The sequence below is a fragment of the Microtus ochrogaster genome, linkage group LG9 (assembly GCF_000317375.1).
Source record: "Microtus ochrogaster isolate Prairie Vole_2 linkage group LG9, MicOch1.0, whole genome shotgun sequence".
NCBI lineage: Eukaryota > Metazoa > Chordata > Mammalia > Rodentia > Cricetidae > Microtus > Microtus ochrogaster.
Window position 1 is genome coordinate 40616637 of NC_022034.1, and position 14984 is coordinate 40631620.

Below are 14984 nucleotides of genomic sequence, written 5' to 3' on the forward strand. Positions count from 1 at the left end.
AGGAATAATGGAAGCCCCTGGTGCCTAAGGAAATGCGCTGAATTTTCACCAGACACATAACCTGAAAATGAGAACCTTCATTTTTACCATACCCGGGCAGTGATAAAATACCAATAAATAAATAAATAAATAAATTTAAAAAATGAGCAAACAGTAAAGGATTTCTCACATTCACTGCATTTATAATGTTTCTCTTTAGTATCTATTCTGATGTGTTCAAGTTGTTTTCCTGTCAGAAAAAAAAAATTACAATGAGACTTTGCCCATTGTTCTGCATATTTAGTTATTTTTTCCACTGGTGACATTTCTAAGAATATCTCACAGGCAGACTGAAACTCACACCAGGTTACTTTTGTATACCTGGCTTAAATCTACCACAGAGAACCAGGTATGGCGGCACACACCTTCAATCAAAGCACTTGGAAGGCAGAGGCAGGGGGATCTCTGTGAGTTTGAGGCCAGCCTGATCTACAGAGTGAATTCCAGGACAGCAGTGCTACACAGAGAAACCCTGTCTTGAGAAACCAAAAAAAAGAAAAGAAAAAGGACAAAAGTTCTATCCATGAGTCAAGTGTTTCTTTAAAAAAAAAAAAGAAAATAAAGCCTTTAATATGAATTCTTAGTAATAGGGAGAGACATGCCATTTATATGTTGTCAGTCATCTTTATCCAAAAAAAGAAAAAATAGCACTTTTATCCCTTGAGGAACTGCTTACATGAGTAAAAAATAGCAAATAGCTACAGAGCTTGACTCGGGAGCTTACATATGTACACTTCTGTTAGATGTACTTGTTGTTTGGGGATTCAGTGTGTGCTATGACGGCTGGATCTGCTGGCATTTTCCTTTGACTGCATCAGACCTTGCCTTCTTCCTAGTGCTACACTGAGCTCCGTGACAGATACACATGCAATGGGTATACTATAGTACACAATAAGAAGATCTAGTGACAACAATCACCAAGGCACGCAAGTCACAGACAAGTCTCCTGGCTCACAAACACTGCTCTAACAGTAGCTTGACACACATGCAAGCACACATGTGCACACACATGTACACACCCCATCCACTTATATATGCCACCTGTAGGATTCTGTAGGTCCTTTAAAAATAAAACAAAACAAACAAACAACAAAAAAATAACATGTCTTTCCTATCATAGTAAAGAGGAACATTTTTCTGTTCAGGAATAATGGAAGCCCCTGGTGCCTAAGGAAATGCGCTGAATTTTCACCAGACACATAACCTGAAAATGAGAACCTTCATTTTTACCATACCCGAGCAGTGATAAAATACCAAAAAATAAATAAATAAATAAATAAACAAATAAACAAACATAATTTGTTTTGGGTTTTTTTTTTTTGTAGTTAATGAGTAACAACCATAAGTAAAGGATTCACTTTTGAAATATGTGAGTGAAATGTTGATTGATGTATATGCTACTGGCCGTTGTGGAATATGCTCGTGTATAAATGACCTTTCATTAGCTCTATAATAAACCAAAAAGAGGTGAGTCTTCTAAAAGGGTTAGCCCTCAAGTCTAACACAAGCTCTGCATTCTTACAAAAGACCATGCATTTCTAGGCCCTAAGCCTTACAGCCTGTGTGACTGAAGGAGTCTTCAAGCTGGTACATGAACTTCAATGTTAAACCATATAAACTCAGCCACAGAACCCTAAAGTGGGAATTGACAGCATTCACTGTGTCTTTTCCTGGTAATCAGAGAAGCATTCCAAGAAAAATCATCCAAAGATTTTTATTGACAGCCTGTCCTTCTTGTTTGCTTGTTTTAAATATTGCATTTGGTTAAGAAAAATCATAATCCTGTCGCCACCTCAAGATAACACATTTTACACTGTTCTATCTTCTGTTTATCTCCCACATGTTATTTTCAAGAAATAAGGAACCAATCCAGTCAGAATATTGCAGTCTAATGGAACAACAAAAACTATTGCTTCCTGCACAGAGACATAGAAATTTGTATCAGAATGAGAAGTAAGGAGCCCTTTGTCAAGCAGACGAGGAATTGTGGGCTGAAGGGCTGCTTTTCTACACGTGAAAATACTGTCTCTAGTTAAAAGGTTCCGTGCCAATGTATCCAAACTCCTCCTCAAGAATGAGGAGCTAGAAAACTAGGGGGAGGAGCCCTACTATTGCAGGACTAGTATTTATATCTGTATTTCCCATCTACAGGGAGACCCGACACAATAAAGCACACAACCGAAAATCTCATAGGATTACCTGGTATTCATTGGGCCAAAAGGTGCTCACTGCCAGCTCAGCCCGAAGCCAGTCTCGACCAGTGAATCCAGTCACATTCCATATTGGATTAGCAAGTGGTCCTTTATTCACCCGAACCAGGATGTTCAAAGTGCCAGGGTTCAAGCCTTTTTGGCTGTATAACAGGTAACTGAAGTCAATGCAGTGAGTGTCATTCTCCTTCATGGTAGGCAGCTGAAGTCGGGCTTTTTCTCCAGGATCATGATTTGAGGAGTCCACAACCATATAGGAACCTGAAACAACATTACAAAATAACAGTGCTAAGAAAATAGATAAGCCAGATACTACCTTATAAAAAATAATAATACTGTGAGAATCCATTCTTTACTAACATTACACAAACTAGACGCACAAATGATTCATTTCTACAACTTGGAATGAACCCTGTTTTACAAATAGAAAACTAAGGCATCGATACTGACTCAAGGTCATTCAGTACACCAGGCAAAGCCTGATTCTGGTTCGAATCTCCCTCTAAACTTCTGCCATATTACCAAATTTCAAGCTGTTGAAAACAACCCAAATTTATTGATCTCATATGCATAGGAAGTAATGTCTTCTTCTTCTTTCTCCCTCAACAAAAAATATTAATGCAAGGGGAAAACTACAGGAAGTGGATGAACTTTGCACTTCAAATACCAATATTTTTGTTTATTAAGTCATATTGCCTTTTGCCAGTTACTAACTACTGAGTACATCAAATCATAGAGTAGGAATACTCTGCCAAGTGAGTATGAGGGTTAATGCTCAACTCTTCTTTCTTTCTACACTTTTTTACAAATGCCTTCATGCATAGATGCATGCATATGTATGTATGTATGTATGTATGTATGTATGTATGTATGTGTATGTATGTGTGTATGTATGTGTGTAGGCACGTGTGGCAACTTGTATGCCAGGACACATGGCTGAAGTCAGAAAGCACTTGAGGGAGTCAGTATTCCCCTTCTAGTATATGGGACTGAGGAACCAAACTCAGGTTTCAAACCCACTGAGCCATCTTGCCGACCCTATTGACCAACTTTTCTAAGCTGATTCTGATACATAGCTGATGCAATGCGATATAATTCACTACATTGTCAGCCCATTAAGATGACTACTGACCCCAGTCTGCGCTGAACACTGTGTTCTAAAGCTGAGTAAAAGCAAGCATCAAGTCACTTTGTCTAAGTAACTAATCATTCATTTTGATGGTAGCGATGCAAATGATGGAGTCCTTACCTTCAGAGCACTGACACTGACCTTTTGACACTTACAAAGGTCACACAGTCACTAACTACAACATTGGATGTTGACACTGGGCACCTAAATTAATGCAAGCAGTTCTCCAAAGAGACAGCCTGTGTTCTCATGAAAAGAAAAAAATTTTAATAAATACATAAATCACAAAAATATGTAAAGATATCATTTTGTCACACTGAAAATTAGAACCAAATTTTACTATAAATCAATTCTCCCAGGATATAATTTTAACCGCAATATAGTAGATATCATGTTACAGAGCTAACTTTTACAAGGGTTCTTAACAGTACACGTGGCCCTCTCTTCCCGAAATGGAGAATTAATCTTCTGTAGTCTGTTCTGACACTTAATAACTTGTACTAATGGCATACTAAAAGCTCAATAACTACTGGTCTACCTATCTCAATTAATCTACAAACTGGAGTTCAAACCATTCCAGAAAGCAAGGCTTCAACTACAGGAGAAATCTCGTTTCCAATCTGGACAGTTCCCACTAGAGTGGACCTTTGTGATCCCAAGCTTTTATGATGATTTTACCTAACCCTTCAGTTCAGTCCAGCAGAGAACACACATACTGTATTAATAGTAATTCCTGTTATTGTTTACTTGTGGTTCCCAGTCTTCAATCTTCTCTCATAAGCTGAATTACATTTTAACTTGATTCTCATGGACAGCACATTAATAAAATAAATCATTTGTGTATTTTGAAAAAAAACATTTACCAAAAAGGGAAGGAAAGAAAAAAAAAACAGGATATCCTGGATCCTAATCTAATTTACAGAAAAGGAATGCTTTTATTCATGATTCATGGCTATTCTCACATACTTAACACCAATAACACCATCAAAATGTCTTTCCAAATTACCAATTTGCATCATGACTACTTTCTGGTCTTAACCATGACCAGACCTGAGCTCCTATCACAGGTTTTCCAGCATTGTTGGCCTCTTTCTGTGACCTGCTTCTCCACTGGTATAACATTTTATAGGAAATTATGCATTTATTTTTACAAATTTGGCTCCTGACTAGCAGCTTTAAAGTGTGCAGCTAAAAGACTTATTAAACTTCCTAATAGTAATTTTCTTTTATCCTAAAATAAAGTTTGAAGTAAAATATGCTTTGTGTCACATTTTAAATGTGCATTATATTTACCATTAAGACCATTTAGCAATTTTCAGCCATTTGCATTTTAAGCTACAACCATTTTCTTATTAAAGAAATGGAATGAACAAAATCTAGTCATCATTAGTCCTTACCAATCCGATCATTAGGGAGACGAAAGGCTCGAAATAAAAGCTTACCATAACTATTTCAGCATTTTAGTACCACTCAACACGGGTTAAATGATAAAGAAAATTAGTGTTGATAACTCACTTCTATGGAATGATCGGGGAAAAAAATAGTCTTATTTACACAGAACCCTGCCTGGCTCCCTGGGCTGAGGTCTGGGCATTAATAATGTACTTACTGAGTAGTTCTGCAAAGGAAGAAGCAATAGGAATAACTGAAAGCCTGTCTACCCACTTGATACAGTGGCAATTTAAACAGCTGGCTCCAGTGTAGCTACAGCTGGGACAGAGACTTCCACTTAAATGTAGCCAATACTGAGTTCTTATCAGCTTCTAAAGATTACTTATACAATCTCTGAGAAAACTGGCTAACTATACATAAAGTTTGTAGATTTTACACATGTGCATAGCCCATTTTTGATGTTAAAAAATCAAGGCTCGTTTAGTGTTATTCTGGTTCCCTCAGATTTCAAGTAAATGTTCAGTGGTGTTTGATAGAGGCTTAGCTATCAGAAGGTTTAGTGATGGCAAGTCACACAGATGTGGTGTATTTCGTTAAAGGTAACTTCTTTGATGTGGGGTTAATATTTTCCATGGTCACTTCAGCAAAGGCTTCACCAATGCTTCACTCAAAGAAGAATACTTAAATTTATGTGTTTGCATAATTTTTTTAGTGCAACTTTCTGGAGAACACTTTGCCAGTAAGAAACAAAAGCTTGAAAGAGACATAAGCACTCTGGTGTGGCAATGCAAAATTGATAAAGTGCAAGAGAAAATGTTGTGTGTGAATTAACAAAGACACAACTGAAAAGATAACTCATCTCATTATATTGATTAAAATGGAAAAATAAAAAGAATATAAATATTTAATAATATATAACTAATAAAGGTATGGATAATGAGTTTGATGAACAATGAAGTAGCCATTAAAATATCATCTAGGGCTGGAGAGACGGCTCAGAGGCTAAGAGCGTTGCCTGCTCTTCCAAAGGTCCTGAGTTCAATTCCCAGCAACCACATGGTGGCTCACAACCATCTATAATGAGATCTGGTGCCCTCTTCTGGCATGCATGCAGGCATGGAAGGAATGTTGTATACATAATAAATAAATAAATATTTTAAAAAAATATCATCTAAACATTTCATGATAGATATTCATAATATAGTAGGTGAAAATATGGAGTTTATAAACTGTTACATCTTTCCGTCACTGTGTCAAAATACCTATGGAAATCAACTAAAGAAAGATAAGATTTATTTTGGCTGATGGTTTCAAAGGTTTCATTTCATGGTCACTAGGTGTCAGAACCTATGGTAGGAGGCATACAGAAGAGCTATTGACAAGATACATGAACAAGACAACACTCTCAGCAAGCCCCTATTTCAAGCAGACCCTACCTCCTAATAAACTACTCCACAACAAGAATATCAGTGAACCAATCTGCTGAGTATGTCAAAGCTCCTCATAATTCAAACACATCTCCAGAACCTCACTCTTCAATAATGCTACAATGTGAAGAAAGCTTTATAGCTTTGGTATCATTTTATATTGAATCAATAGAAACACATTTATAAATATCTTACTGCACATGCATTTAATTATACAGATGAACATTGAGACTGGAAAAGTAAAGGACTTAGAGACAAATGCTAAGTGCATTATCAGGAGGCAGAAACTGCCTTGACAGTTTTTCTTCTGAACATGTTATGAATCTCTTAAAAGAATGCATAAATACCATTATCTGTAATTGAAGAATAATAAATATTTGTTGCAAGGTGTTGGCCTTTTAAAAAGTCATCATTGCCAAAGCGGGAAAAAAGTCTTTTATTCAAAAACACCATCATCTAATACATACATGCAAAGTGTCGTGGACATATTATAGCAATAACCTTTTATCTTTAAGTTACACTCCTGGGGTTAACACTACTTTAGATTATCATATTGATAGGAAAGACACAAATCCCCTTGCATTTCTCAAAATTCCCCTGTGCATATATGCAACAGTATATAATTTTTAGACTTTGGCATGCTAACATAGTATTTCACTAAGCTGGTTATTCAAAATACTTAAGATGTCTTACAAATTAAGAGATAAACTTAGAATCCATGGCTTTCCCTGCTCTTGATTCAAAATGTTTCGATCCCTTTAATTCTTGCTCCCTTGACAAATCACCTTCCCCAATCTGACAGGCCTACCAAGATTTTCCTTCACACAAAACAATAGTTTCTTCCCCAGAACAGGTTCCTAGTTTGAATTTTTGTTTCAGGTGCTTCATCATATGTTGTCTTTACCCGAATTTTAGATAACTATCATGGGGAGTCTTTGTAAGGGCCATCCTGTTCAAGACAACGAACAACCCCGAGGACCAGCGAGAACAGGAAGTACAGGTGCTTACTGCCAAGCCTTATGAACTGAGTTCAATCTCGGAACACATATGGTGGGAAGAGAAGACTGGGTGCTCCAAGCTGTGCTCTGATTGACATGTGTGCATTTGCATATGCACACCCGCACACAGATGTATTTCATGAAAGAAAAGAGAGTCGTGTTCTCTCATACGACTGATGTAGCCATTGATCCTAAGAGTGAAGTCTCATTGTGAGTTTAACACAAAAGTAGGGAAACTTGAAGCATGAGAAGGGAAGATTGTTAAAAAAGATGTAAAGAGAAGCTTACGAAAACCTAGTGCCCCTAAAGACATCAGTGTGGAAGAGGGTGAAGATGGGGTGACTCTCTGACAGTTCTTCTTAAAGAAGGTTTGGCTGGCTGCTGGAGACATTTCCTGAACTGTTTAGGCTGGAGTGGGGGCACAGATGCAAGAAAAGCAAGAGTCTCCTTCTGAAACAGACTGTGAGATGCAGGGCCTACGAAATGTCACAGTGGTCACCAGCCAGGAGGGACAACATAGGTGGTAACCAGGCCATAGGTTTGGCAGGAAGCTCACCGAGTGACTGTATGACTTTTATTCACAACAGCTCTGCGGTATCCACAAGAGAAAAAGAACAGAAGCCTTTTCAAGCAAGAAAGGGGCACTTTCCTAACACCAGAAGACTTGTTGTGTCCTTTCCTGATGAAGGCACCATGCTAACTATGAAACAGAAGTATATCATAGGAGAAATAAAAAGCATGAATTTAGAATGCTGAAGCAATAAAATAAACTAATGATAAGTACAAATCCAACAGATGTGTGTGTGTGTGTGTGTGTGTGTGTGTATGATACACATTGAAATGTCTTAAAGGGATATTTATGATTGATTATTTTGATGACTGATTGGCTGACAAGGTAGCCATGAGAATCCGCCAACACATGCCTGAGACTGTAAAAACAACAAAATCAAACCTATAATTAGAATTGATTTAGGTAGTTTTGAGAAAGAATAATTTGATGGACTAGAAAAAGGTTTGGAGGTGTGAACCTAAGAGTTTTGTTAGAGTCACCCTTAACATAGCTATCTAAAAAAGCCCAGCTTTATTTAGAATATTTTAGCTTCAGAATGCCTATACCCTATATATATATTGATGTCACTGGGCCAGCCATATGGCTCAGAGGGTAAAGGAGCTTACCACACAACTGACCTGAGTTCAATTCCCAGAATAATAAAGGTGGAAGGGAAAAACAAACTCAACCAAGTTTGTGTCTGGCCTGCACTCACACACCACACACATACACACATGCACAATTTAATTAACCAATTACCAACATACCAACAGTACACCAAGTCTTAAGTTCTGTCAGAACTGGCCTTACAGGAAATGAAGACTGAGAACTGATGTGTTTGCCCTGCTTTGCTTTGATGATGCTGAAAGTTACACCACTGGCCTTGGAATTAACTCTTCTACTGGGTTAAGTCTTCAAACAAACCAACCAGCCAAAAAAATAAATAAAATAAAACTCATAAAATAATTACTAAATTGTTTAACAACCATACCCCATAGTTTTTACAAAAAGTAACCCTATCTTACTAAAGAGAACAGGAACAGGCATAGTTTTTATTTTCTTCAAACGGTAATGTTTAACGTAATAAAAGCCAGATCCTTATTTTTACATCTTCACTCAGTATGTCTACATATGCCTATATATATGAGAAAATGAGAGAAACGAAAAACGGGTTAGTGATCCTGGAAAATTCATTTGACCTCATCAGTCTCCTGTAAGGGTCTGTGAGTCTTAAAGAGGGATTCCTCAGCCATAGACACAGAACCAGTTTCTTTTAATACATGTACAGTTCTTTTTTCTTCCTGCTGAGAACACCTTTGCTGATATATTGAGTCTATACATGTTCATTCAGTCAATATGGTCCAGAAAGATAACTAAAAACTAGAACTTTTAACCAGAGAGGTGGGTGTCTGGAGATTAAAAATCAAACAAGCTAAGTGTTACTATAGTTCTGTACTTATGTGAACAAAGGGTGTTTTAACTTCCTCCAGAGGGACAGAAAAGAGCAAAAGATGGGTGGAACACACATCTACCCCTCTTATACTACATCTCTTTTTATCCAATGAGAAAAGACAGATTACTGAGAGTAGGTTCACGTGATTTTTTTTCCCTTCTTTTTAGACCTATTAAAAGTGTACACCAGATGAGCCGGAGTATAGCTTTTGCCTGATTTGGAATGTCTTTAAAGGAGATCAGTTGTGAGATAAGCGCCTTTACCCAGTGGGCCATCTTACAGGCAAGATTCCAACCAGTGTGTGTCTCAGGTGATTCCATGGCTTCTCTCTGACTACTCTAGCCTTGACTCGACATCCTTCTTTCTCCCAACATTCACTTTAGTTTTCCCCACCTAGCTCTTTCTGCTCTGCTATGAGACACCAATTTTCCACTTGCCCCTAATTTCATCATAAACTTCACCAGCAATTCCGATGGCCTTCTTCAAGCTCGTTCCTCAACCCTCCTGACTTAGCTGTGTACTCACGACCTTCACCAGGCTCTGATCCTAGAGACAACAACCAACTACAGTGGTATGATAATGGGCATCATGATTTCCCTACTAACAGCCCTACAATGTTTTTGATAGGCACACAGACTTTATTTTCCAAACTTACAATTAACTTCTCCTCATGTTACGGTAAAAATGAAATCCGACCTCTTTCATCCCTGGCTTTGACATGGCCTATACCTGTTCTCTCTAGCTCTTTGTCCCCTTAACTTTAAGAGTCTCCAGATACAAAGGGCTTCCTTCTGGTCTGAAGAAAAACCCTAGCATGGTGCAGGCATCAGTCTTTCCAAGCTGATTTTTCTTTGGCTCAGAATTTAGTCTTTTGACTGGTTTGTTTCTTCATCACTACGTTTTGGGTAAAATATCACCCATTGGATGCAGCCTTCCTAAGTCTGATGAGACACTAGTTCCTTCTAAGTGTCCTGCTAACATTCCAGGTTGTGTTAAATCCCTCACTTCCTGTGTCTCTTGATGAACCTAACTGATTTCCTCATCTGATTGCAAAGCTCTAGGAAAAGTTGTGACAAAACAACAAACAGGGCCTAAACTTGATCAGAGTGTTTTGCCCTTCTTGGGAGTCTATTTCCCATAGAACTTATCTGGTACATGCTAAAACTCAAGACTGGGCCTACAATTGTTCTATAATTTAATCTCCCTATCATACCTTTTGAAAGAAAAGGAAAAAAGAAAAAGAAAGAAGAAAAAAAACAAGCACTTGGCCCCTTGCCCATAAAATTTTCTTGTTCATCTGCATGGCATAGAAGACCAAAGTTCCATGATTACTGAAGTGGTTCCAGTCATAGGTCATGGGCTTACTAACTTAAGTGGGTAATCACATCACCCACTTTCTTCTCTTATGAGGACTTCAGTTTTCTGTGCTTTATGCAATCCAGTCAGCTTTTCATCCTATGCAATTATTATTATTTATTATTATTATTATTATTTAGCCTGTCTCTGCCTTAATTCCCTTCTCTTGGAAGCACCTCACCCTGAGGCTGGTATGGGAACAGAGGATGCAGGCTCGTGCTAGTGGGCTGAGAATAAGAATGTCCTCAGAAATGTTTGCTTTGCACATATTCATTCCCTTCTGGATCACACAGTATGAAGAATCAAACCAGAAATGTGTGAAAAGAGCCTTTGTCAAAGGTTAGAATTGAGATGACAGTGTTAAACAGTGAACACTTGTAAACTTCAAGCCCCTGCCACTTAGCACCCCCTTTCTCAGTCCTTTCCCTCACAGCCATGTCCTCTCGTCCCCCCGGCCAACCTCTGTCCTGTCTCTTTCTGCTTTTCTTGGTCCTCCCCTCCACCATCCCGTGCTCTGGTCCCAGCCTACAAGGGCTCCCTGCCAGCTTTCTTCTCTGTGCTGCTCCTTTTCCCTTCCATCTTTGCTTTCCTGAAATCTTGTATGACATTAGGATAGCCCTCTTACCCTGTTCTCAGAAAACTCACACACCAATGGTAAAGGTTTCACTGAAATTTAGAAAGGCCTGCTCTAAGACTTTTCCCGTCTCCACGACCCTGCCTCTCTCCACTGGCCCTCCAACTGGCACCGCTTTCATATTACGGTACTGAGATGTTTGGAGAGGCCCCTGCTAACATGAAAAGCAACTTGAGAGGGAATAATTACAGCGCATTACCTAAATTGCAGGAGAGCCTTTGTCCCGCAGACAGCTCTGCAATCCCTGCTTGCCTTTTCACTGAAACCAGAATAGAAGGCACAAGGGAAGGGGGATCACGTATCCCATGGTCTCTGGTAACTGACTGTCTAAGGATCATATCAGCAACTCCAATCTCTCACCGCAGCATAGCTCATCCTAGATCATAATGGAAGTCCAGAGCTGAGGACCAGGAAATGAGAGCTTGCTACGTCCCTACTCTCTATCGAGAAATACTCTCTCTAAAGTCAACTAAGTAGGCACTTTATGTCCAAAGGCACGGCAACTCTATTCAATGTTCTAGAAGAGGAAGTAGGCCTTGATTTGTAGTCAAAACTAACAACCATTGTTATCTATGCAGTTATACTGTTTTAATGATGATAGCTGCTCCTGAGAACAGCGCCGGGTAATGATCAATCAGAACAATCAGAACAACTTAGTTTGATACCTGAGTTATCAGATGTAAGAATAATGAGGTTACACAAGTCATGTCAACCAAGCAGACGAAGAAGTTTCTTCCTTCTTAACAAAAGGAAGAAAAGTTGTTAATTATACTGGAATGCAATACATAAAGAGGCAGGGAGTAACAGCATTTGTTTCCACCACTGTCCTAACAAAAACAAATTCTTCTTTCTGAAGATGCTAAGAATTCAAGTTCTGGGACTCGGAAGCTAGACAGGACAGGAATGCAGATCTCCAGAGCCAGAGAAAAGCCAGGTGTGGCATATTATCCCAGCCTACGAGAGCAGAGATTGTAGATTCATGGATCAGAGTGAAGAGCTAGACTGGCCCAGCCACATCAGAAAGCTCTGGGTTCAAAGGAGAGACCCTACCTCAAGGGATGCGGTGAAGAGCAATGGAGGAGAGTGTCTGATGTCACCTTCCGGTCTCCAAATGTGAACAAGGGCAAACACATGCACCACACACATGCAAAGATGCATACTAAATACATGCACTTGTGCCCCAACAACACGGTGCAGGGGAGAGAGAGAGATAACTTAGGGTCTAACAGACCATACAGCCAAATAAACAGGCCGAGCCATCCCCCAGTAGGCCTCCATGAGCCATGTAAACAGGGGGAAGAGAACTAAGGCCCCAATAAACCCAAAAGCAAAAGAGACCAGGGTCATGATCTCAAATGCTAGCCACCTGGATGAAGAGACTGTGATTGATGTACATGTTTTCCCTGTAAGGAGAGCTAAGGAGATGGCCCAGTCAGTAGAGAAAGGGCTTACTTTGCAAGTATGAGGGCCTGAATTCAGATTCAGGGCACTCACACATAAGACAGGTATGGTTGTGCATCTCTCTAACCCTAGTGCTGTGGGTGGGGGTAGGGGTGCATACATATGTAGTCTTGAAGCCAAGCCAAATTTGTGGGCTCCAGGTCCAGGAAGAGACCCTATCTCAATAAAATAATGAATGAGGAAGAAACCCAAAATTCACTTCTGGCCTCCACATCCATACACATTCACACACACACACACACACACACACACACACACACACACACTCGCACTCGCACTCGCACTCGCACACGCACACGCACACACACACAGGGCAGGGTCTGAGATCCCCCACAGTTCTGCAAGTGTCAATTAACTCTAGGGAACACTAGCAGAATTAGTGGCTCCCACTGCCTCACAGAGGCTCCATTAGGAAGCCACCATTGTCCTTGGGCACAAGTGACACTGCTGGTGCTCTCAACCTATTTGTAAATCATAACATAAGCAGGAGGGGACCTCAGTTAAGAAAACGTACTCAATGATGAAAAGCTGGGCTGGCTAAGCAAATGGCAAGCCAGCTCACATTCCTGCTCCTGTTGGTAGACAGTTCATTCCACTTCCTCTCTTCCACCAAGTGGCTAAAGGATGATCCTCAAAACAAGCATTCCTTTCGAACATAACCAGAAATGCAGCCCCTTAGTAACTCCTCCCCATCCCATTTTAAACAGCTCCCCCTCCCACTCTGCTCCCAGAACGGGGCATTGGTTTCATACAGGCTGACTTAGGGCTGGATGGGTGAGCGCAAACTTTGAGAAACTGTGGACTTTCGGTTCCCACGCGAACTTTTTTAAACCTAACCTCTGGGGTATACTGAAGACACCGAAATAGAAAAGAGCTGCAGCCAAAACAAGGAATGATTGGATCTGTCGCCAGTAGTCAAACACAGGTGTCCCCAAGCTGTTCCCAAGACAGTGGCCTTTCTCTGATAGAAGGGAGGAGGGGACTGGCAGTGGCTTCTAAAAATTGTTTTTCACATCTTTCGGGCCACTCTTAATGCAGATCTCCAAGAGCCATTACTATGCATGAGCTAAATGAAAATCACAAAGAATGGAATCACATTTCTCTCCACACTGGTAACACAGAGAAAGTTGTTTTTCATATCTTCTAAGTAGCTTTACCATTCAGTATCTTTCTAAAACTTGTGTGACCTAAAAAAGGTTTTTTTTTAAGCCAGTGGTGGTACATGCCTTTAATACCAGCACTTAGGAAGCAGAGGCAGGTGGATCTCCAAATTTGAGACCAGCCTGGTCGACGGAGTAACCCTGTGTAAGGGGGCTGGGAGGAATGGGGCTTAAAAAATGACTGAGAATTTTCAGACAGGCAGTGGCTGAGCTCTATGGGCCCGACAGTCAGACAGTGGTCATTCACACAGTAGTGACATGAGAGAATTTTTTAGACAGGCCATGGCTGAGCTCTACAGGCCCAACAGTCAGACAGTGGTCATTCACACAGTAGTGACATGGGAGAATTTTTTAGACAGGCCATGGCTGAGCTCTACAGGCCCAACAGTCAGACAGTGGTCATTCACACAGTAGTGACTTGGGTAGTCCATGTCACTACCCAGAAAGCAGCCATACTATTCTGTAAACCGAGGGGAGTCACTGAAAGCCTGTCACATGGGTAAAAACTACAAAGTCCATCTGGTAATTTAAATTCATAAACCTTGTCCATACAAACCTCCCAGGGTTTACTTGTCACTAGAAGAACTCATAGGTCACAGTGGTCATGGTTTATGACCCATCTCTCCTGAATTTGCCACTCCTAATTTTGGCATGGACCCCTTGTACGGTCTTTCCTCCCCTTAAGGAAAAAGGAGTGGCAACTTTGTGTTCGCCATGAATTATCTTACAATTACATAAATTTGTACATAGCAAAATAGTAAACATTCTCTATCTTTTATTGAGATAAGGTACAGTTTCAAAACACAGTGGTGAGATTCTTAAAGGTTAATGCCTCCCATTATGTCCTTCTGCATAGTGACCTCTATAGAGGATACTTCATCAGTGAAAATAAAGATACTGGCTTATCTTAATTTATAAAAAAACAGCTCAACATACTAAAACTCAAAAGAGGAAAAACTTCATATATACGTCATTCAAATTTGCTTGAGCATGGTACTTAATATATCAAGAATGAAACACTGAGGAGCAAAGGGAGCCGCTGAGATGCGCAGATGGTAAAGGCTCCTGTTGCCAAGCCTGGAGACCTGCGTTCAATCCTGGGGACCCAGGATTGGTGGAAGGAGAGAACGTACTTCTACAGGTTGTCCTCTGACCTCCACATGAACACTGTGGCA

At 40.0% G+C, this 14984-nt stretch overlaps 1 protein-coding gene across 15 annotated transcripts in view; it reads right to left on the minus strand.

Moving 5' to 3' along the window:
• Positions 1-14984, minus strand: part of Ptprk (protein tyrosine phosphatase, receptor type K) — a 539194-nt gene that overhangs the window by 345577 nt on the left and 178633 nt on the right. For all 15 annotated transcript variants that reach the window (XM_013352406.2, XM_026787348.1, XM_013352405.2 and 12 more), the window contains exon 3: positions 2239-2510. In XM_013352406.2, coding sequence (XP_013207860.1) covers positions 2239-2510 — 272 coding nt within the window. The remainder of the gene's footprint in view (positions 1-2238; positions 2511-14984) is intronic.